The 24,139-nt window shown below is 35.2% G+C and overlaps 1 protein-coding gene across 2 annotated transcripts in view; it reads left to right on the top strand.

The window, feature by feature from the left end:
- The window catches only part of PKN2 (protein kinase N2), a 143,904-nt gene extending 120,903 nt beyond the window's left edge, over window positions 1–23,001 (top strand). For both annotated transcript variants that reach the window (XM_012661160.1, XM_012661161.1), the window contains exons 16-22: window positions 6,330–6,506; window positions 10,373–10,435; window positions 11,618–11,694; window positions 15,581–15,723; window positions 19,823–19,930; window positions 20,157–20,237; window positions 20,326–23,001. In XM_012661160.1, the coding sequence (XP_012516614.1) occupies window positions 6,330–6,506; window positions 10,373–10,435; window positions 11,618–11,694; window positions 15,581–15,723; window positions 19,823–19,930; window positions 20,157–20,237; window positions 20,326–20,529 (853 nt within the window). In that variant the 3' untranslated portion in view covers window positions 20,530–23,001. The remainder of the gene's footprint in view (window positions 1–6,329; window positions 6,507–10,372; window positions 10,436–11,617; window positions 11,695–15,580; window positions 15,724–19,822; window positions 19,931–20,156; window positions 20,238–20,325) is intronic.
- The last annotated feature ends 1,138 nt before the right edge of the window (window positions 23,002–24,139 follow it).

Here is a 24,139-nt window from a genome sequence, read left to right as displayed (position 1 = left end):
CAGCAGAAGGTTGTTTAATTTCCATGACTTTGTGTAGAGATGAGAGTTTCTGTTGGGGTTGATTTCTATTTTTATTCCATTGTGATCTGAGAAGATGCATAGTATAATTTCTGTTTTTTTAAATTTTTTGAGACATGCTTTGTGTCCTAGAATATGGTTAATCTTAGAGAATGTCCCATGAGCTGATGAGAAGAATGTATATTCAGTGGGTTTTGGGTAGAATATCCTGTAAATGTCAGTCAGGCCCATTTGTTCTGGAGTTCTGTTTAAGTCCATTATTTCTTTGTTAATTTTCTGTTTGGAGGATCTGTCCTGTGCTGTCAGCGGGGTGTTGAGGTCTCCGACTATTCTGGTGCTACTGTTTATCAATTTGTGTAGATCAAGTAGCGTTTTCTTTATGAATCTGGGTGCACCCAGGTTGGGTGCATACATATTTAGAATTGTTACGTCTTCTTGTTGAACTGTACCCTTCACCATTATATAGTGACCCTCTTTGTCTTTTATTACTTTTGTTGATTTAAAACCAAGTTATCTGAGATCAAAACTGCCGCACCAGCCTTGTTTTGGCTTCCATTTGCTTGAAATACTGATTTCCACCCCTTTACCTTGAGTCTAAATGCTGCCTTGCAGGTTAGATGTGTTTCGTGAAGACAGCAGATACTTGATTTGTATTTCTTTATCCAGTCGGCCAGCCTGTGGCTCTTGAGAGGGGAGTTCAAGCCATTCACATTTATTGAGAGAACTGATAAGTGGAGTAAATTGCTGTTCATTCTGTTGAGTTGCATTTTGTTGGTTTGTTTTCCCTCTTGAGCCATTGTGGAATCTCGCCTTTGGTCTTTAGCTTTTGAGTGGTTTTACATTCGTGAGTGTTTATTATGCTGATCTTTGTGTAATTCTGTTTTGAATACTTCTTGGAGAGCTGGTCTTGTCTTGCTGAATTCCCTCAGTCTTTGCTTATCTGAGAATGTCTTTATTTCTCCTTCATATATAAAACTTAGCTTTGCAGGGTACAAGATTCTAGGCTGGGCATTATTCTGTTTCAGAAGAGTGAGAATGGGGCCCCAGTCTCTTCTTGTAGGGTTTCAGTTGAGAAGTCTGGAGTTATTCTGATGAGCTTTCCTTTGTATGTTACTTGTTTCCTTCACCTTACAGCTCGTAGAAGGGCCTCTTTAGTGGATATTTTGGTCAATCTGATGACTGCATGTTGTGGTGTCTTCCTGTTTGCATTGAATCTCCCAAGGTTCCTTTGAGCTTCTCATACCTGGATATCTAGATTTTTAGCAAGGCCTGGGAAATTCTCCTCTATTAAATCTTCAAATAGCTTATCTAGCCCTTGTGTGTTTTTTTCTTCACCTTCCGGAATCCCTGTGACCCTCAGATTCAGTTTTTTCACATAATCCCACATTTCTTGTAGGCTTATTTCTTTTCTCTTAATTTTCTACTCGATCTCTGTGACTGACTTACTTAATTGGAAGGAATTGCCTTCAATCTCTGAGATTCTTTGTTCCGTTTGATCTACTCTGTTCTTGAGGCCTTCCACTGTGTTTTATAGTTCCCTGAATAAGTCCTTCATTTCCAGGAGATCAGTTTGATTTTTCTTTAATATTTCAATTTCTTTAGTGAATTTTTCTTCCAAGTCCTGAATTTTTTTTGTGGTTTCTTTGTGTTGGTTATCCATTTTTTCTTGCATATCATTGAGTTTTCTTACAGTCCATGTTTGGAATTCTTCTGTCATTTATTATTCTGGCCTTGTTAATGTCCGTTGCTAGAGAGCTGGTGTTCCTCTTTGTGGGTGTGCCTTCCATTTGATTTTTCATACTTCCAGAGATCTTTTGCTGGGTCCTTCCCATCTAGATCAGCTGTTGATTCTCTTCTTTCTGTTTTCGTTTGGAAAGTAACGCGTCATGTGTATTTTCTGCTTCAGTGGATGTTGTGTTAGCGAGGCAGATCGCAGGTGCTGCCTATTAGCCTGGATGTGTGCACTTCTATAGTTAGTTGATCTGCTGCTAGAGGGAGCCGCTAGTGTGTTGTTCAGAGTTCTTCTACCACAGCTGGGAGGCTGTTCGTCATGGAAGGGGTTACTTGGGGAACTTGTTTTGGTCTCTTGCCAGGATTTTTGTTCCCCAACCACGGACCTCACTGTTAGTAGCTGACCGGAGGCAGAAATCCAGCCCCAGAGTGCCATCCTACTGGATAACCTAAACCGGTCTGACGAGGAAGGTAACTGGGCTGTCAGGTATTGGTCAGCGCCAAGGTCCCACGGACTGAAGCTTGTCGCATAGGGAAAGTGGCTCTTTGTGTCTTGCTGCCGCAACCCCAGAGGTGGAGCCTACCATTTTCCATGCAAAACATGCTGGCTAGGGGGACGGTACACTGCCCCAGTTCGCTCAGCGCCCCAGCACCTGCAAGTCCCACAGGCGTTACCCTCCCACAACTGAGGAAGTATTCAGAATTCACCCCTCAAAAACGGACCTGGCTAGTTGACTTTAGGTCCTGCAAGGGTGGAGCTTGTCGCGAGAGTTCCTGGGCTGGGGGAAGGGAGCTGCCTCACACTGTATTGCACTTCAGCCGCCCTGTTGTGGGCCCCGAGAATGGCGATCGCCCGCCCACAGGGCGCCAGCACTGGAGGCGACCGTTCAGGGGTTGGCAGGCGCCAGATCAGGGAGCTGAGTCATCAGGGTGCCCCATTATCTCTTTTATGTCACCCTCCCCCAATCTCACACCTGTCCAGCAGTAGCTCTCACTCTTACTGACCCGCCCTGTGCAGGCCTAATCCTCGGCTGCGGTTTCCAGGTTGGAGTCCTCTACTTAGTAATCACCTGCTTGATCTGGACCCGCTGGGTGCCAGAGACCAGCTTCCTGACTCCTAACTGCCTCCAGAGGTAGCCCAGACCAGCCCCTCCCCTGTCCAGTGCAGTCCAGGCACGGAGCTCCAGGGAGTTCAGGGTGCTCCCCGGTACTGTCTCCTCTCCGCAGAGCCCCACGTCTCCTGCCAATTCTGCACCCCCTTCACGCAGGTCCCTGTCTCGGTGGGCTTGTAAGTCAGTGGGGAAGCTAGACTTTCTTTTGAGGGTCTGATCCCACTGCGTTTGCTGGCCAGGCGGGCGCAGCCGTCCCATGCTCCACTCTCTGTTGTCTGTCTCGCACTCTCCAGGTTTCGCATTCCTGTCTCCCGTTCACCTTTTTTTTTTTTCCTGTTTTGTGTGTTGCACGCTGAATCTCCACTGATTGACCTCGCTGTTTTTGTGGGAGAGCGATCCATTCATGTGTAGCAGACCTAGATCTACGCCTCTTTCTCTGGGAGCAGGAATCTGGGAGGTTACCTTAACTCCGTCATTTTTTCCCCCTCTGGTTTATTTTTTTAATAGATGTTTCCAGAATACTTGACAGTTCTTAATGACAGTTTTCTTACATACTCTAAATTTTCTTTCCATAGTCTAGATTATATTATGTTACTTAGAAAATTGCCCCTTTTTAGAAATCAGAAAATTTCAAATCAACCTCTTTTTATATGAACACAAATTATGGATTAATTCCAAAGTAAAGTAATTCATGTACAGAGTTCACACTCAGTCTACCTACTATTAGTAAAACACACTGTCTGAGTTCCATCTCCCCCACCACTCCCAAGTAAGGATGTTAAATTTATGTGATTGCAATGCCTCTTCACTCAGCTTCCTTTCCTTACAAGTTTATATTTCAGCACAACAGAATAGGGTTGGAAATATATTTTTGTATTTGCAGAACAAAGCACAGCTAGCCAGCTTATGTAGAGTTCAATTGTAAGACTTTAGCCGTATTAATGATGTGGTTTTCCTCAACTAATAACTATTTATATAAGCTTTCAAATTTCTAGCATATCCGGTAATGTGACAAACTCTGAAGGAAGTACACAAAACTAATCACTTAGGCAGGGAAACAAGACATAAATTAATTATATAATGAAAGTGGCTAGATATGTTTCAGTTAAAAATAAGCAATACGAGCAATAGCACTTGATAGAAAGGAGGAAATCATGTATTGATGGGTTGAGGTAGAGAGGGTCTCATAAAGGAAATCATATTTGTGTTCTTTGATAGACAGAAGATGTTTGAGAATATGGAGAGAAGAGTGGTGATGATTTAGAGGGAAATATTCTGGACCAATTGAATAAAGTTTAAAGTTTTGAATAAAGATGGATTGTCACATGGACTTTTAAGGACAATACACAATTTCTATAATGTTGGGACAAGAGACTTCTGTTTTTTTGTGTGCTCTGAAATACATAAAGTTAGAATTATTATGCCAATTTGGATCTCTAAAGAGCCTTCCTCCTTTATTGAATTGTCCTAAAATATCTTTCCAATACTTGTCATTATTGTCAGGCATGAATAACATTGAAACCATTTCAAGGGGTAGTCCAGTCAGTGATTCTCTATCTTTTATACCACTTACATGTTCAACAGAGGTTTAACCTAACATCCATCCAGTTGAGAACTAGCAGTTCACCCATAAATATAAACCATAGACAGTGGACAATTAAGAAACCATGTTTGTCATCTATGTGAGCCGAAAACATCAATTCAGTTTTGTCTTATTTCATCTAATTATTTTATCTGCATTTACACAAAATTTTGATTGGTTTAATAAAGCATATTTTAGAATTTATCTCATAGATACCACCTAAAGCAATTTTTAGTACATTATTTTCCAACAGATTTAAATGGTGACAAAAATCAAAGCTATTAAGTCTTTTTAATCTTCTAGGAATTTATTCTTAATAATGCCTTAATTAGTAGCACAATTTAGAAGCTTTGCCAAATTAAAAAAAAATTTTGTGTTGATAAGCCTAAAGCTTAAAAAACAGTTGTGTCTTTTTATTTCTGAGTATGTGTAAAATTAATAACAGATTGTATGAAATCAGGGGGTAGGAGTTCATCTAGAATGTGACACTATTCAATAGAGTTTAAACACTATATCATAATAGCTACATTTACTGTCAGTATTTAAAAGTGAACAGGTGTTTTAGTTCATGATCCAGTAGACAGCCATATTAACGTAGCATTAAAAATTCTGTCCTCCTTCTACAGAACAGGTGTAACTCTCAAATGCTTTCCAAATCTATTTAATTTTTTCAAGTCATAAACAGTGTAATCTGGATACCCAAATAAATACTTTATCTTAATTTTTTTTTAATTAACTCTTTCTGTAAAGATGCAAATGAAGGAGAATGGGACTGACATCAAGATTTTAGACTGGCATTTTAGTTTGGCATGACAAAATGTTGTTTGGAACAACAACAAAAAGCCCCCAAAACCAAAATCTAAGCATTTTTTAATTTAAAAATAAAAATAAAAGCATTATTAATGCCTTTAGATGACCATCAGTGTCAATCTTTGGTTCTAGTCTTAGAAACAAAAAAAGAAAAATTGCATATTCTGTATTAGAAACATATGTATAATCTGTATCTATTGATCTTTATTTTGACCAGGCACTAAAAATAAATAAGTTAATTTAAGTTTTCCTTGAATAATATTTGACATAGTTATCTTCTACTTTGAGTTTTAAATCAAATTGATTTACTAAGTATTTTCAGGGGAAGGAAGAGTGGTTTTTTTTGTTTTGTGTTGTTTTGTTTTTGCTATTTAGGCAAAATAAATGTTCCAGAGTCAGTAAGTTTGACCACTGTTCTTTGTAGCAATATGTCATAGTTCTTAAAGGGAAAAATCTATGAATGCTATAGATTTTTCTGTGATACTACAAAAAAATTATATTTTCAAGGAACTTCCTTGAAGCATGTTATAGAATTCTCCATGTAACCTCTTTATTTTCCAGTTAGTCTTCTAAATTAAAATTTTATGTAGCATATCTATACCTCTCAACTTCATATTTCATATGAGAAAAAGTTTGAATACTAAAGCTTATGAGTTATAAATACTGTCCTTGAAATTACCTTGGTCACAAACTTTATATTTTTAAACATGTGCTTGTTGCTAAACTCTGTGACCAATTCCTCATGAATTTTCATAATTCACCCTTAATTAAGCCTTTTAAAAAATTAACTGTAACCACTAGCCATATATGTACTTCTCTGATACTATCAATGTAAACTCTTTAATCTTTATGTCATGTTAATCATATTTTAGTTTTCATTAATACATTTCAATTAAAGCTACATATATTAACTAGATCAGTTTCCATAGCATATACAGAAAAACTAAGATACATTTTATGATTTTAAAGTTATACTTTACAAATTTGCTTATTTTAATGTTAGTAATTTGTAAAGAATGTTATTTCCAACTAGAAATTTTTTAAATCTACTTATTCTTCAATGTTTTCTCTTACAGCCTGATGTGTGAAAAAAGAATTTTTGAAACTGTGAATAGTGTAAGGCATCCCTTTTTGGTGAACCTTTTTGCATGTTTCCAAACCAAAGAGCATGTTTGCTTTGTAATGGAATATGCTGCCGGTGGGGACCTAATGATGCACATCCATACTGATGTCTTTTCTGAACCAAGAGCTGTGTGAGTATCTTTAGACATTTATCTTAGTTTTTCCATGACTTCTTTCTGGGAAGGAAAAAAGCTCTCTGTGCATTTTAGATCTTTTTTTTTCCTGACAGAACATAGATCTCTGCAAGAAATTTTAGAACTCCATACTTACCTTTTTGCCAAATACTTTTTGTATTTATTTACTCTTGTCCATGTTGAAAATTTCATGGATTACCCTAAATCACACTTGATAATTCAGATATACAATTTAGGTTCATTGTAGTAAAATTTCTTTTTTGCTATTAGATTTTCTCCCTAGGGAATGCCATCCAGAACCATAGCTTTAAAGGTAAACTATACTCAAAATACGGTGTTAATTGAACAGAAGATTCTGTAACATATATTTGTATGAAATATTTGCATTTGCATTTTTGAAGGGTAATTTAAAAGAATATATATCAAATATTTGCTTGCTTGTGCTTATAATATCTCTGAAAGAATGTAAAAGAAACTGGAATATATATATTGTCTCCAGAGAAAGGGGTAGAAAGCAGATTTTTCACTATAAATCCTTTTTGTATTTTTTAATTCAATGATATATGAAGGTTTTGCTTATTCAAATACACAAAAATAAATAATAAACACTTGAGATTATATATGCATTTGTATATATTTTACCAATTATTATCACAATTTTACAACTCTTAAATGGTAGAGCTAGATTTGAAACTAGGAAAGTACTCTTAGTAACTATACCCTCCTGCTGATGTTTACCAAATTTGTATCTCCAGCTCTGACTTCTTCCCTAAACTTCCAACTCTGATAATATTTAGCAGCCAACTTTTCCATTTGTGTGGCTACTAAGTATGTCATTTAGCATCTCAACATGAATTCCCAATTTTTCCCATTTCCCTTCTAGCCTCACCCACAGCTCCTCAGGCCTGCTACTCTTCTAGTCTTCCTCATCTTACGAAACAGCAATACCAGTCATTCAAGCCACAACACAGAAAGTCATTCTTGATCCTCCTTTCTCCTTACTTTTCAACATCCAAACTATTAGCGAGTCCAATAAACTCTACTTCCAAAATACATTCCAAATCATTTTTTAAAAAACCCATAAACCCAATATGAAACCTTTATTGGATTTTCTCTTGAATTTTTATCCCACGTCTATATTCTGATGAAACAGCAACTGAAGTTTGTGTAGCACTTTCATGCCTTTATTTGGATCTCATCATAACCATTAGAGGTATATAGAGCAGATAGTAATAATACTTTCATAACCGTCAAGTTTCAGATGAGGAAATAGGGGTAAGTTCAGTGAGTACTGAAGCATTCAGAAAGGAGACTGAAGCCAGAAAGTAGTAGAAAGCTACTAATAATTCATCCCCTGAATATTTAAAAATTAAAAGAAGAGAATTTAGATTATGTAGCCCTTGTGCTAATTACCATGGGAATTTGTTTGTGTTTTTTATCTTTTTTTTTTTTAAGAAGTAAAAAATGCAAGTCTCCCTAAAGAACTTTTATTTTTGCTGAGAATACAAATCATATACAAATGAAACAATTAAGCCGAGTAAAAATTCAAGAATAAGATACTGCATTGCAATACTTCAAATCTAACTTACCTCCCTTTAATCATTCAGGTCCCACATCAAGTGCCATTTCTTTGAAGTTTATTTTCTGAATGCCCTATCTGAAACACCATAACATCAGTAATCAAATCAGGTCCCAGTATTCTGTTTTATCTTCTTCATATCACTTTCTTTCTATACGATATCACCTTATTTATTTATTTTTTTACATTTTTGTTATTTGTCTCCCCTCACTTAAAAGGGAGGAGCAAGGACAGTGTCTGTCCTGTTTACTGGTGAAACACCCAGAAGAGTACCTGGCACATACTAGGCATTTAGTGAATTTTTATTGATTGAGACTATGGAATCAAAATAGTTTGATTTCTAGCTTTGCTGTATTCTAGTTGTCTAACTTGAACAAATAAGTTGCTCTTTCTGAGCATTCTCTGCTTCTGAAAAATATTTATCTTGGACGGGTGTGGTGGCTCATGCCTGTAATCCTAGCACTCTGGGATGCCAAGGCAGGAGGATTGCTTGAGCTCAGGAGTTCGAGACCAGCCTGAGCCAAGAGTGAGACCCTATGTCTACTGAAATAAATAGAAAAATTAGCCGGGCATCATGGCATGCGCTTGTAGTCCCAGCTACTCGGGAGGCTGAGGCAGGAGGATTGCTTGAGCCCAGGAGTTTGAGGTTGCAGTGAGCTATGATGACGCCACTGCACTCTACCCGGAGCGACAGAGGGAGACTCTGTCTCAAAAAAGAAAATTTTATCTTAAGGCTTAATAGAAGATTAAATTAGCTGATAAATGAAAATAGTTGATACAATACCTGACATACAGTAAGCATTTAGTGAAATATATATTTTTAGATAGACTACCCAGTTATTTCTTGAGTATAATCAGGGCAGTCTGTTTTTAAAGAACCAAAGAGAAATCAAGGTATTTTTATAGTTGTTACAGTATTGTTTTGCCAACAAGATAAGTTTGCTAAAAAATTATGTTTAAAAATAACTATCTTAAGCAATTTTAGAATCACATTTATTTTAATGAAATTCAGTAACTCCTTTAAACTTAAGTTTTTTCTTTTCCTTTTTTTTTTTTTTGAGACAGAGTTTCACTGAGTTGCCTGAGTTGCCCAGGCTGGTCTCGAACCTCGAACTCCTTACATCAAGCAGTCCTCCTGCCTCAGCCTCCCAGAGTGCTAGGATCACCACCACGCCTGGCCCAGATTTGCATTTTTAATTAATTCGTTTATTACCTCCCTTCTAGTTCAATAAATCTACCATATATCGGGCATTATGCTATGCATTTAGGATAAAAACTAAAAAAGATAAACATGGCCTTATGCCTCAAGAATTAATGTTCTAGATGTGCCTGAGTTTTCTTGAGATCCAAACTCTTACATTCAACTTCTAGATTTCATCACCTGCCTCACAGACTATTCACAGTCGACATGTCTAAAGCCAAACTCATTTTCTGCACAAAGCTTTGGCTACTTCTATATTTCTTTACCTATTCATTCCACTAAGATAGAAACCTTAACCTTTACCTCTCCCCACTCCTTCATCCTATACAGCTGATGGGACACCACATTCTGTCACACTAATTTTTCAGTTTCTTTTTGAGTCCGACTCTTAGTCTTTTTGTTGCCACTGCATTGGATGTTCTCATGGTTGTTCATCTGTACTATCATAAAAGCCTTATCTGTTCTTTTTCCCTCTGGATCTGTACCTACTTCTACTCTAGACTTCACACTGCTATCATAAATGTGATCATTCTCCTCTGGTTAAAATGGTTTGATTCTAAGAGAAAGTATTTTTCAGTATCCATAATGCAACATTCAAGGTCCTTCACCCAGGCTCTCTTTTCAGTCTATCTCCTACTACTTCTTCCCCTGATACACCCATCCTCTACTTCATCCACACCAACCATGTTAATAGTTATCAAACATGTTATGCCTTTTACACCTCTATTTCTTTTTCCTCTTAGGGATATGTCCTGTATTTCTCTCACAAATCTACCTGTCATACTGTCCTTCATTTTTATGGCACATTGTATTTCCTCCTACAGAACCAGATCAAATGTCCCCTCTAAAGTCCTCAGTGACTCCACCAGGCAAAGTTAATGGCTTCCATTGTTGAGACTGTACTTTTCTCATTTTTTAATTTTATCCCTAATATCTAGCATAATGTGTGGTACATAGCAAGGACTAAATAAATATTTGTGAAATAAATTAACTACAGAGTTCTACTTTGAATATAAAAATATAAACTAGGGTTCAAGAGCAGTGAAAGTTATTAAACTTCTTTTGATTTAATTCCTCAAACAGATTTTATGCTGCTTGTGTAGTTCTTGGGTTGCAATATTTACATGAACACAAAATTGTTTATAGGTAAGTAATTTTTAATTTTTTAATTAGAATTATAGATAACTAAGAAGAATATTTTGTGTTTAACCAGCTTCTTAATTTTCTCCTTTATCTGATAAGTGCCCTCAAAATAAGTCAAACTCCAATTTTGAAAGACATGTGGTCAGCATAGTAATTACATGATGAACTTTTTGGCTTCTAATCCATAGCCCATTCCCTAATTAAAATAGTCATATTATGAATTGGCTTATGATAACATAGTTCTCAGTAATATCCTAGTGAATATTTTACATTCAACTGATCCACTGCAGAAAACCTCTGTAGACTAGTAATACTCAAACTGTGTCCATAATGAGATAAGTAGCTTGTGCCAAAGTGTAAAATATCACACTGCTTCCCTCATTAAGAAGTTTTACAGTATATTGGAGCCATAACCGGTTTATATATTGGTACAAGCTCATTATTAGACTGTAAACAGGAACAAATAATTCATGGCCCAGCACCTAGTCCATGGACTGTACTTCGAATAGCACTGCTCCAACCAGAAAAATTATTATTCAACACTCCCCAAGACCAAGAAAGTTATGGGAAGGCCAGTCAGAATTAGGAGACTGTAAAGGTTTATTCAGACTTCTGATAGAGTTTTCAAGGTAAGGTTCTGTTTTACTTAAAGGATAGAATGTTTTCAGCTAACATAATTTGTAATGAATTAATTAGTATGAATGGGTAGCTCTTTCCTTATTGTGAATTACTCTCTTAGAAAGTTAAAACTACCTTGCAATACCTTATTAGTACTGTTAGCTTGACAGTTCTTTCTTATGAGTGGTGTATAAGCAAGATTTCAAATTTGGAGTAAGTCAGATTATCACAAATAAATTAATAAACCCTGAATTAAAGGTGCTTGAACTCCTATGCTTTAGAATATATATTTATAAAGAGATAAAACATTCCTTTTAAAATACATTCTTCCTTTTCTATATAATGGGAAAATTTTTTTCAGAAACTATATTATATAAAACAGTAAATTTGCCAAAAAAGAAAAAAAAAATGAATGCTTGTGACATAGTATTTAAATCTTAAATCATAACTTGGAAAACCCATTTTTAGCAAAAGAAAGTAGAGCCCCTGTCGAAATGATTTTTTTTACTATATTACTTACTGATTTTATTGATTTTTTTTTTCATTTTTTTTTTTAATCCGGAACAGAGATTTGAAATTGGATAATTTACTGCTAGACACAGAGGGCTTTGTGAAAATCGCTGATTTTGGACTTTGCAAAGAAGGTAATTAGATGATTTAAAGTTCTTTTTCTAATGGATTACTACTCCTTTTTACTTGGGTAGTTTTCAAGTTTGTTTATGGAAAACAAAATATTTTTAACTTTATTCTTCATTAAGACATTGCAGATTGCTCATATAACTTAATTAGCACGTTAAGAATTTATTGTGGGTATGCATAAGGTTGGGTGTCATAGCATAAGACCGAGATTCTTTGTGTATGATTAATAATTTTGTTACTACCTTAGAAAGTATTGATTAAGCACCAAATTGTCTATTCTGGGAGGATTGTGCACAGTGAATTACAGAGGCCTAATAACTTCTCTCCAGCTTCTTAAATATTAACATTTTTAAATAGGAAAAAAATAGATATAGATATCTCAAGAATGTTTTCTATATATTCAAAAGTAAATAAATAAGTAAACTGGGGAAATTTGAATCAGAGGTAACATCAGAAAGCATAAAGATTATGGGTTTAGACAATAGATAGTCCTAGGTTTGAATCCTGGCTTTGCCACTTATTTGCTGTGAGTCTTTGGAAAACTTACTTTTAACCTCTTTGAGTATATTTCCTTAACTATAAAGTGGATGTAGTTTTTTCTGTTTGGGAGTACTGTTATAATTAGAGATAAGTATATGACACAAGTACCAAACATACTATAAATAGATATTTTTGCATTCAATAGGTTTTAGTGTAACTGACATTGTCTGTCTCCCTCTCAACACTGGTAGCTTCTTGTTTCTTACTCAGGTTTGTTTCTGTAGCTCATAGCACAGTGCTTGGCACATCTTAAGTATTCAGTATGTGTTTGATGAATAAATAGTTAAATGAATAAACTTTGTAAATATTATGTCCATCACATAGCCACTGACCTAATTGCCGAATCCAGTAAATTTTTTCCCTAATTGGGCTGCTCTTTATTGGACACTATTGATTTAAATGCTTTCATTTCTGAGAGTCTGTCCTTAGCCTGCTAGTTTTTGACTAGCAGCTATATGCTAATGACTCCCAAGCCTGTTATTTCCTTTTCCATGGGTTCCAAACATTTATATTCAACTATCTACTAGGCAGCCCTACCTGAATAGCCAATAGACACCTCAAATGCTATACAAACAAAAACAGCTTCTTATCCTCAGGTAATCTAGTTCCTCTCAGTCTGTCAATCTGAAAATGTAGAACTATCTTGGATTCTATCCTACTGTCAACTTTCTACATCGTGTTATTAAGAACATTCTGTTGATACTTACTTCCTGAATATTTCTGAAATCTGTCATTTCCACTTTACCACTGCCACCCATCATCTTGTTTTGACAAGATGGTTATAACCTCCTAACTTTTCCTATCTCTAGTCTTGACTTCTCTCCCAAATCAGTATGCCATGTAATTGCTAAATTGCTAACAGGGCCCATCAAAATACAAATGTGACCATGGCACACTCCTGCTGAAATGGCTAGGACTATGACATGCACTGTTCACCCTGATCTGCCTGCCTGCCTCTCCAGCCACATCTCTTGCTGCTCCTGTCTAGTACTTTGCTCCAGCAACAATGTGCTGCTTGTGGTCTGTACCTCTCCAGCACTGTCCCCATCCTAAATCTATTTGCTAACATCTGTTCATCCTTCTGATTCAACTCAAATGTCACCTCTCCAGGCAAATTCCTCTTCTCCTTCCCCAACTCCCAAGTCTGCTGTAGGAGCCCTTCTTCACTGTTTCTACATTATCTTGCTCTTACCATATTATTATAAAATTATCTTTCTGTCTATGTATATAACTGCTTTTTTCCAGTTAGCTGTAAGCTCCTTAAAAAAAGAACTGTGTCTTATTTTCATCTTTGTGTTCCTACCACTTGGCACAGGTGCCTAGAACATAATAGGTAATTCGAAAGTATGTATTGGATAACCATACTTTACTAAGTATTTTCCTTCATTATCATAGAAATATACATAGTAGATTGTTTGAGCTCAGGAGTTTGAGGTTGCTGTGAGCTAGGATGACGCCACAGCACTGTAGCCCGGGCAACACAGTGAGACTCTGTCTCAAAAAAAAAAATAGCAGGACAGGGCCGGGCGCGGTGGCTCACGCCTGTAATCCTAGCACTCTGGGAGGCCGAGGCGGGCGGATTGTTTGAGCTCAGGAGTTCAAAACCAGCCTGAGCAAGAGCGAGACCCCGTCTCTACTAAAAATAGAAAGAAATTAATCGGACAACTAAAAATACATAGAAAAAATTAGCTGGGCATGGTGGCGCGTGCCTGTAGTCCCAACTACTCGGGAGGCTGAGGCAGAAGGATTGCTTGAGCCCAGGAGTTTGAGGTTGCTGTGAGCTAGGCTGACGCCATGGCACTCTAGCCTGGGCAAAAGAGTGAGACTCTGTCTCAAAAAAAAAAAAAAAAAAAAAAAAAAGATAGCAGGACAAGAAAATCTCTCAAAAAGAATGAAACATGATAACTATACTATATTTGGCATGACATGTATATATGACATTAAAATATCACAGATTTTATAGTATTACTATAAATAAGACAAGGCAAAAATTTAGAGGACTTGTGACTTATGTAATATGCTCTAGTAGTGAACAGAACACAGAATAAAAGTCAAGAAACATAAAATCTATTTCTGTCTTTGTTAACTAACTTTGTTTCCATAACTTTGGCCAAATCACTAAAAGGCTATTATAGAACTTGTATAGATACTATATCACTCTTTTTTAAAAATAATGTTTTGTTGAAGAAAATAAAAAAACAGCATGATAATGTAAAAGAAATTTTGCAAAAAAGAAAATAATCTCCACCCCGCTGTGCTAATGTATCTAATGATGCCATTCAAGTTTTGGTCCATAAACATACAAATTCATTTATGTTTTGCAGTTATTATATATACATACCTTATTAAATTTAGAATTAAGAGCTTTTCTTTCACATTATTCCATAAGGTGACACTTATAAGAGTTTTTAATTTAATACTTTGGAATACATAGAGATGTATCATCAATATGCAGAATGTTTATTTGATCAATGTATTACTAAATTATGAGAAACATATTTGAAAACTAGTTAGCTAAAATATTAATTCAAGTTGAATATCCCTTTTCCAAAATGCTTGGGACCAGAAGTGTTTCAGATTTCAGATTTCTTGCAGATTTTGGAATATTTGCATAAACATGAAATATCTTGGGGATGGGACCCAAGTCCAAACACAAAATTCATTTATGTTTCATATACACTTTATACACGTAGCCTGAAGGTAAATTTATGTAATATTTTTAATAATTTTGTACATGAAACAAACAAGCTTTAAATTCCACACAAAAGTACTTACAAACTAAGTACTTTTGTGTGGAATTTTCCATTTATGGCATCGTATCAGTACTCAAAGTTTCAGATTTTGGAGCATTTCAGATTTTGGAGCATTTCAGATTTTTGGATTAAAGATGTTCACCCTGTACCATCTCTCTATATTCTGTGACACATTTGGTCAACTCCTAATTATCTAAGTGTTTGCTTTTTGGTTTTTCCAAACTGTACTCAATGTTATTTTTATAATGAAGTAAATAAACTTATTTACAAGATTGAATTAGAAGGACGATAGAAATTAAAGTTCAGAATCAGTTCCTTTTGCTGTACCTTCTCAGCATCCCTTGTAATGACAAGAAAGAAAAAGTAAGTAAGAAGCATGGAAATTTTATTTATATATTTTTACCAATTAATGGTAGAGTTGCTACTTTGCAGTTTTCTCTATACCAGTTACTATTTTCTTTAAAAGTCTTTGATATGTCTGAGTTTGTTCACCATGCACAAATGCACAACTTTAATTTTACTTCCCAAGAATATCTTCTAATTTATTATGCTAGATTATTTTATTTGCTAACAAATGTTTATATTTTATCTTTTTCAGGAATGGGATATGGAGATAGAACAAGCACATTTTGTGGCACTCCTGAATTTCTTGCCCCAGAAGTATTAACAGAAACATCCTATACAAGGGCTGTAGATTGGTGGGGCCTTGGTGTACTTATATATGAAATGCTTGTTGGTGAGGTAAGCAGTATGAAATAGGTGAGAGAGAAGAAAGGAATGATGATGGAAAGAACAAAGCATGTCATTTGTAAAACCAGCTAATATGTCTTCTGCATGAGTAGAATTTAAGTTTTATAAATATTTATAGTATACTAATATTTAGCTATGCTTCTGTAATACCTTCACTGGTTTTTTAAAGATTTTTATGTGATCTGTGGAATGTATTACCAGTACTTTGAAGAAATAGTTCTTATATTTCAGGATTGTGCTGTGGTTATGTTTTATGATTTTGAGACATGATCTTATATAACTTTTCATAGGGAATAGAATTGCAGGAAGACTAATGAGAAGAATGTACTCTATCTGTAGAGAAGTCAGTTATACATTGGTCAAAAATAAATGTTACCTTCAAAAACAGAAGAGCAGTCTTGAAAAGATTAACATTTTTCCTACTGTTTTCTGTAGATTAACTTAAAATAAATTTCTGAGGATAACTAAGTTGTACACAAAAATTCTTACCATTTAGGAAACAGCTAATAATGATAATAGGCTAACATGTTATAAATTGTTAGGAATGATAATTTGGGGTGGAATTGGGAAAGAATAAATCCTTTGATAAGTGACTGAAGACTGTTTAGAGGGACTTGATCTGGAGATGCAAGAAAAATATTTTTATGAGATTGGTTCATTCCACAGTTTCTGCATTGCCAATAACCTTCCTTGTACATTCAAGGCATGAATAAATTAGCAGCTAAATGAATGAATGACCAAATTACTGAATGTCAGAAATTTCTAAAGTTTTGCTCTGTGCTTGTCGTTTACTGGCACTCACCCCAAACAAACAAACAAATGGTTTTGGTTTATCCAAATGGATAGCCCCTTCTGGTATGTCACATTGGAGTGGATTTTCTGGAAAAGGAGGAGAAGAAATGGCTAATTAAAACGAAGTTTACCATATGCTAGCACATAAGCACTATTCTATGTGCTTTATAAATATTAGCTCATTTAATTTTGCAATAACCTTTAATAAGCTCATTACTGGTCTTATGCCCATTTTCAGAGGCGTAAATGGACACACAAAGAGATTAATAACTTGCTTAAAGTCACACAGCTCTCATGTTGTAGGGCTAGGGTTTTCACCATGTCACTCTGGTTTCAGAACCTATCTCCAAAGCATTATGCTTTGCTGCACCAGAGTATTGAATTCATCCAGGCTTATTTCTACTCCTAAGACCAATGGTCCAGATTTGAATTTTTTACCTCTATTTAGAAAAGTAGTTACGTGGTATTTAGGATGGAAAGATTTGTTTTAGCCCCAATGCACAGCAGTTTTTACTTTCTGAGAGTGCCAGGAGTTCTCACAATATTTGTTTCTGTAAGCTCTGGCATACTTGAACTACTTTCTTCCCTCTTCCTTTTTTTAAGAGTACCATGTTTGTTGCTTTGTTTTTTCAACATATTATTCAAGTAAGTTTGAAATTTAACTATGTGCTTGCTTACAATTTACTCTCCATATTACAAGTGACATGCAGAAATATAAGTTTATTGTAAGATACTACAGGATTAGTAGCCAGTTGATTGTAATTCTTCCTATTCTAAAGCCATTGGAGGGTTTTTCAAAGAACAAGTAAGGAAGCTCCTGTTTCATATTTTTTAAAAGAGCTTCTGCCTGATTGAGCTTTTAATTTCCTAGAGGATAAAAGACAATGGATCTGGCTATCCCTTCACAATTGCTTCTTGGAATTTCATTTCTCTTTAATGCCTCCATAAGAGGGTAGCTGGGAAAAGAACTAAACTTAAAACTCTGTAATTTTATGGCATTAATGAAACTTTAGTGATAACTATTTGTTTTTTTTGTTTTTTTTTTTTTTTTTTTTGAGACAGAGTCTCACTGTGTTGCCCAGGCTAGAGTGCCGTGGCGTCACCCTAGCTCACAGCAACCTCAGACTTCTGGGCTCAAGCAATCCTTCTGCCTCAGCCTCCCGAGTAGCTGGGACTACAGGCATGCGCCACCATGCCCGGCTAATTTTTTTTTTCTATATATTTTTAGTTGTCCAATTAATTTCTTTCTAATTTTAGTAGAGACAGGGTCTCGCTCTTGCTCAGGCTGGTTTCGAACTCCTGAGCTCAAACAATCCGCCCGCCTCGGCCTCCCAGAGTGCTAGGATTACAGGCGTGAGCCACCGCACCCGGCCACTATTTGTTTTTTTAATCTGTGATGAAAGTGAAGTTTGGCTAAAGTTTATGTCTGTTTTCTCTATTATTACAAATAATTGAAAACTCATTGGATGTATCATGCATTTTCAAATTTGTATTTGTATACTTCTACTCATTCTGAGCACTGGAAAGACTCGAAGAATAATTTAACATACCAGCTCCCATTTTCTCTGGGATGAGAGTGAAAGTGCCAGAGAAATTTAAAGTAACTGGACACTGACGTTAGATGCTATGAATGTTGACATCTGAACAGACTATTGGATTCTTTTTATGTGTCCTTAAAACACATTTGTTAACCATCTATTGTCATCTCTGTTAATTTATAATCTATTATATTTGTAGAAACAAGGTACTTTTAACATTTTTTTAAAAAAATGTAGGTATTTCTTTGCTAATCAAAGACTTACAGAGTGTTAGTTTTCAAGTACAAAATTATTGAAGCAGAAGACAAAAGCACTCTCCCTGTATTACCACTTGAAATTCTGATTGAGAACACTTGTGAAATAGAATTTTCCACTGACTTGCTGTTTCAATCCCCAAAAGAAATTAGATTGTCCCACGTAGCAGGTATTTGATTTATGTATTTTGAATGAGTGAATGAACAAACTAAGGTTTTGATAACCGAAAAGTTCGAAATTTTCTCAGCTGTGAGCAATAAGATTGGCAGTTCAGCCTTAGGAAGTTGTGTTCTAAATTTATTTTCACAGATTCCTTTCCACTGATAACTGCTTTCTGCTTGTCCTTTATTCTTTAATACCTTGTGGGAAGTAAGCAGCCAAATCAAACCTGATGAGGCTAACTAAGCCTATATCTCCCCAGCAGTCAGTGTGAAAATAGGGTTAGAGATACTGACTCATTTCAGTGATTTTAAGGTAGTAAATGATACTCAGACATCTGTTTCCTGATTTTGAAAATAACTGAGTGAACGCTAAGCCATATGAAATTCTGAGGCAGTAAGTCACCTTCGATAGACAAGTTTTCGGCACAGTTGAGAGTTTATGCCTTTGATCATCAAGTTGTTATACTGAATATAATGTAACTACTTTTTAATGACTGAGTATCATTATGGTGATTATGCAAAATGATTTTAATACTGTGCTCATGGAAATGCCCTAAGATTTACATATACCTGGCGATGTATGCCTTTTGAGTTCCTTTCAGTCTAATTGTGTTGCCAGCTGCTCCTTAGTACAGTCATTATGTCTACTAATCTCTAATTGTGTTTTACTACCATTAATTTGCTATTGACTTTGAAATCCAAAGCACATCCCTATTTGATGTATGTCCACAGACTCAGCTTCCCTTTATTGTGACACTACCATATTTACCATACCCATTTTCTCTTGTCTTTCCACAAGATTGAGCTTCTTAAGGATTTTGTCTGTTATCTAAATATTCCCCACTATCTAGTAGATACTCTAAATATTGTCTGTCTGGCCAGATAGACAAATGAGTGAATGAAATAAATTGGAGTGGAGTAGAATGAAATGGAATGGAATGAAGTGAAAAATGATATTATATGATATGAACAAGTTTTTTGTAAGGGTCTATAAAATAAATTGGAAGAAGATTTCAGTAAGAGTATATGGTGTATCCTCTAGGTAATAGATGTATATCTATTATGACTTCATATAGTTCTTTTTTAGTTACGTTTTGGTGGGTTTGTTTCTTGGTTTTGGTTGTTTTTTTTTTTTTTTTTTCGCTGCCTGGATGTTGGTTTTACTGTGAATGGGTGATACAATTGTACGGTATTAAAACTCATTTTACATATTTGAAACTCGGACTTAGGGGGGAAGGGGGGAAAGGGCAACATGCGTAACCTAAACATCTGTACCCCCATAATATGCTGAAATAAAAAAAAAAAAAAAACTCATTTTAACTTACTCAAAGATATTTCTTCCAGTCTCCCTTTCCTGGTGATGATGAAGAGGAAGTTTTTGACAGTATTGTAAATGATGAAGTAAGGTATCCAAGGTTCTTATCTACAGAAGCCATTTCCATAATGAGAAGGGTAAGAATTAAAATAAGTGTAAGAACTTTTTTTAAAACTATTTTCATTTTTATATTGAAAGAAATTTCCCGGTAGAACTTTAGAAATTTTTTTCCGTTCATAGATGTTGCATGGTTTAGACAAAGAAACAAAAAATATCTAAATCTTTAAGAGTTATGAGAATCCTTATCAGTGAAGTTTATTTTATTGGTTTTATTTTAACTTTCTTACTTTAACATTGTGTTAGCTGTTAAGAAGAAATCCTGAGCGGCGCCTTGGAGCTGGTGAGAAAGATGCAGAGGATGTAAAAAAGCACCCATTTTTCCGGGTAAGTATGAATATTTAAACATTTTTTGTGAAACTGGAGCAATGAAGAGTAGGAAACTAAACTGGTCATTTTATATTTTGTGATCCAGCTAATAGATTGGAGTGCTCTGATGGACAAAAAAGTAAAGCCGCCATTTGTACCTACCATAAGAGGACGAGAAGATGTTAGTAATTTTGATGATGAATTTACCTCAGAAGCACCTATTCTGACTCCACCCCGAGAACCAAGGATACTTTCAGAAGAGGAGCAAGAAATGTTCAGAGATTTTGACTACATTGCTGATTGGTGTTAAGTTACTAGACACTGTGAAACCAAGCAGACTGACTGACAAGGCGACCTCTTAAAAGCAACCTTCCATTTGCTTTCTGTGCCACCAATAGCTTCTGAGTTGTATTTTTAAAAACACATGAAGATTTGTTTAAAAGTACCATTCTAATACCTTCTTGAAAAATGGCTTCTCAATGTATTTTCAACACAAATCTGAGCACTGGAAACAGTTTCATGGAGTTTAAGCTGAATGAACATCGGTCATGAAAATCCATCACAAATGAACACTTTTGGATCATTAGTCTATTTTAAAAAAAGAAAGAAAAAGAAAACCACTCTTTTATAGTCCCTAGCTTTGCCATGTGCCTGCCTTAAGTGGATGGAAAATTAATAACTTAACTATGTTTTACAGAAAGAAAAAAAGGGCTTGGAATGCTATTACTATTCACACGAAGTATGATTCTGTTTGAATAAGGCAAATGCTCTTATTTTTTTAAGGAAATTACTGTAATATCAAAAAGTGTAGTGGCAGTGTGTGCACATTTTTGAGCTTGATTTTTTTAAAAACAGAATGAATTAATGTCTTGTTTTATAAATTTTCTATATTTATTAGGAGAAAACTTTTTATTGCCTTATCTTTACCAACCATGTACCAGAGCCTCATAACTGTCCAACAGAGCTGCTTGCCAAACAATTCTTCTGTTTATTAAACAATGCTGAAACAAACAGGAACATCAGCATTTACTTAAAATGTTAAGAATGAGGACTTCTTATCAGCCTGAACCAAGATACTGTGTTACCTGTATGCATTCCCAAAGTCTAGACACTCAGTATGTTCTGTCATATCTTCTTCCATAATCAGTGAACTGATTACCCTACTTTTTTGATATTCATTCTACATTTGTCAACCTAGTTCATCTTGTTTTTATGTCTGCTGTAGAAGGGAACTATAACTTTCTTGAACCATAGGGATTATCATTGTATACATGCTGTGAACATGTATATGTGCAAGTTGTAATGTATTCTGTGTTGTAGGCTTATTATTTAACTTCACCACTTCATCACTTTTGTACAGTGGCCAAGCAGACACCTCAAACTCCAGCATTTACATTAAGTGCATTTGTATATTTTAGGCCACTGGATCCAGATTTTATATTGGCAGTTACCGAGGGCAAAAGCAATATATTATAACAGAATGTATAAATATTTTTGATAAAACAGTCTATATTTTATAAAAAATTATTATAACACTAAAGCTGTACCTCAAAAGTCTCAAAAATAATTTGATCAAAATACTTTTTACAACTCTTCAGAGGATCCGTTTGTGGCTTTTTATACTCTTATAGGGATGTCTTTTTGCAAACCGTGACTTTCCACTTGCCTGTAGTTTTTTTGTTTGTCATATTTTTCCCTCCTAGTGCACGACTTCATTGTATTTTCTTAGTTTAGTTATAACATCTTTGATCCTGGACTTAGCATGTTAGGGTCATTTTACCTCAGGAATAGCAAGCTGTTAACTAACCATTCTGAATAAACCATTTAATCACAGGGAGCTCATCTCTTAAAAATTGTTCAAGTTTCAATCTTAAGAAAAACATGAAAAAGCACACTGCTTTATGGAGAGTTGAGCTAAAAACATTTCTAAATATTTCAGCCTTGCTGGGATGTGTTGGCATGTTTTCATTGTACTCTGAGAATGATTAAAATTGTCCAGAGATGATTCATACTACCTTCCAAATTGGTTATTACCCAAGATCCTTCGGGAGAAAATCTTGTAGAAAGAGGGAACAATATGTTATTCAAAGTTATTTTGAAATGCCAGTTAACTTCCTTGGCAAAGGGCAATAGAGGAATGTAGCTTAATTGTCTGGCTTTAATTTAAACGGTGTTAACACAACATTAAAATAAAACACTAAATACTTTTGAGGTACAGTCCGCTGACCTTTTCTGGTTCTCAAATATGCAAAGAAAGCAACATCTAAAATATTAGGCTTTTAGCATTAAAAACTGACATCGCATTTTGTAACTACACCATGTACAGAAATTTTTTTTAATTGAAGTCAATCACTAAAAAAATTAGAGGGCAGGGTATATTCTCACAATTAAGCTGAAGAAAGCACTAATTTTTTTCTGTAGTTTTTAAAATATATATATTTTAGTCAGATTTAAAATTTTAAGCTTTATAGAGTGTACATATATTTTGCTATTACTGTATGTGTATGTGACTGCTCAAGCACTTTGTAAGGAAATTAAGATATTTTAGAATGGTACACTATGCATTTAAATGAAATGTGCCTTTAACTATGTTCTAAGAAAAAAGTGTTCTGCAGTCATACAATTACCACAAATGCACAAATTAAAGTTTAAATAGCTTGAAATTTGTAACTTTGGTTTTCAGTATTATTTCCTCATAGAAACTTCCTATTGATTAAACTGTGCTTTTGCTTTTCTGTGTTCAAAATCTCAAAGAATAATTAACTTAGCCTTCTTGGCAGTACTTTTTGTCCTGGGGAAGGCTAAAACCATGAAAATTCAGAGCAAATCACCCACTCCACTGGAAATAATGGGGAAAGTTTGTGTTCTACTCTTGTAAAGTCAGTAGCATCTTTTATTTGATGAATATTTATGGAATGCCCACCGTGGCCAGACACTGAGAATAGAAAGATGGGGGAAAAGCAACAAAGTATTCATAAATGGAGAACAGCATTAATATTAAAATGCAAGCACCAGTATTATATGTACTTTTGTTTAAGAGGCAAATGAATAAAACAATTTTGGCCATTTTATAGTCATCTTAGAAAAAAATTACAAATGGAATATTTTAGAACTATAAAATTATTCATGCTCTCCCTGTAACATAAATGAGGACATAATGGAAATTGTTATATATTGACTTGGTTAAAACTGCTTTATAGATTGAAATCTAACTAAATTTTTGCAGGTACTGCCAATCTTCCCAAAGCAACTGAAGGAGTGAATATGAGAAATCCAAAGAAGCAAATTCCAATCCATAGATCATAATCTTAATTAAAATTTAGAATTCTTATTTAATTCTTATTCATCTTTCGAGGTGTAGGGTTTCTCGGAAATATTGGCTTTATACCGAAGTATGATGGATAGAGACTTTAAAATTATTAAATAAATTATATGTATACACATAAAATTAGAGGTAAGTATTTAACTTCTAAGTATCAAAACTCTTGCTTAATTTTTGCCTCTATTATCATGACTAATTAGAAACTCTAAGACCTCTGATAAAATACATAATTTTGAGGCATTACTGGGCTCATTAAAGGTAAGAGAGGCCTCTGGCAACCCTTCACCGCAAAGCAAGCAAACTTGAGCAGGAGTTTGGACATATTAGGGCTGCGGCACCCAAGATTTAGGGTGGGTGTGCCCAAGAACAAAAGTAGGAATATTCAGAGTTTAGGACTAGAAGCCGAGTCTACAGAGTAGGTCAAAACATCAGGAAATTGGAAAGGATAGAAGTCGGAATGGCAGGGACCTGGTGTGGGAAATCCAGGGACCCACAAGAAGTGGGGTTACCAAGGATAGATTCCTACAGCAACACAAGTGTGAGGATGACAAACCTTGCAACAGCCGGCCTTATGTTCTGCCCTTAAATCCTCTAGAAG

Source organism: Propithecus coquereli, unplaced genomic scaffold, assembly GCF_000956105.1.
Source record: "Propithecus coquereli isolate 6110/MARCELLA unplaced genomic scaffold, Pcoq_1.0 Scaffold7, whole genome shotgun sequence".
Lineage (NCBI taxonomy): Eukaryota > Metazoa > Chordata > Mammalia > Primates > Indriidae > Propithecus > Propithecus coquereli.
The sequence above is the reverse complement of the archived record's forward strand: the minus strand, read 5'-3'. Positions and strand labels throughout refer to the sequence as shown.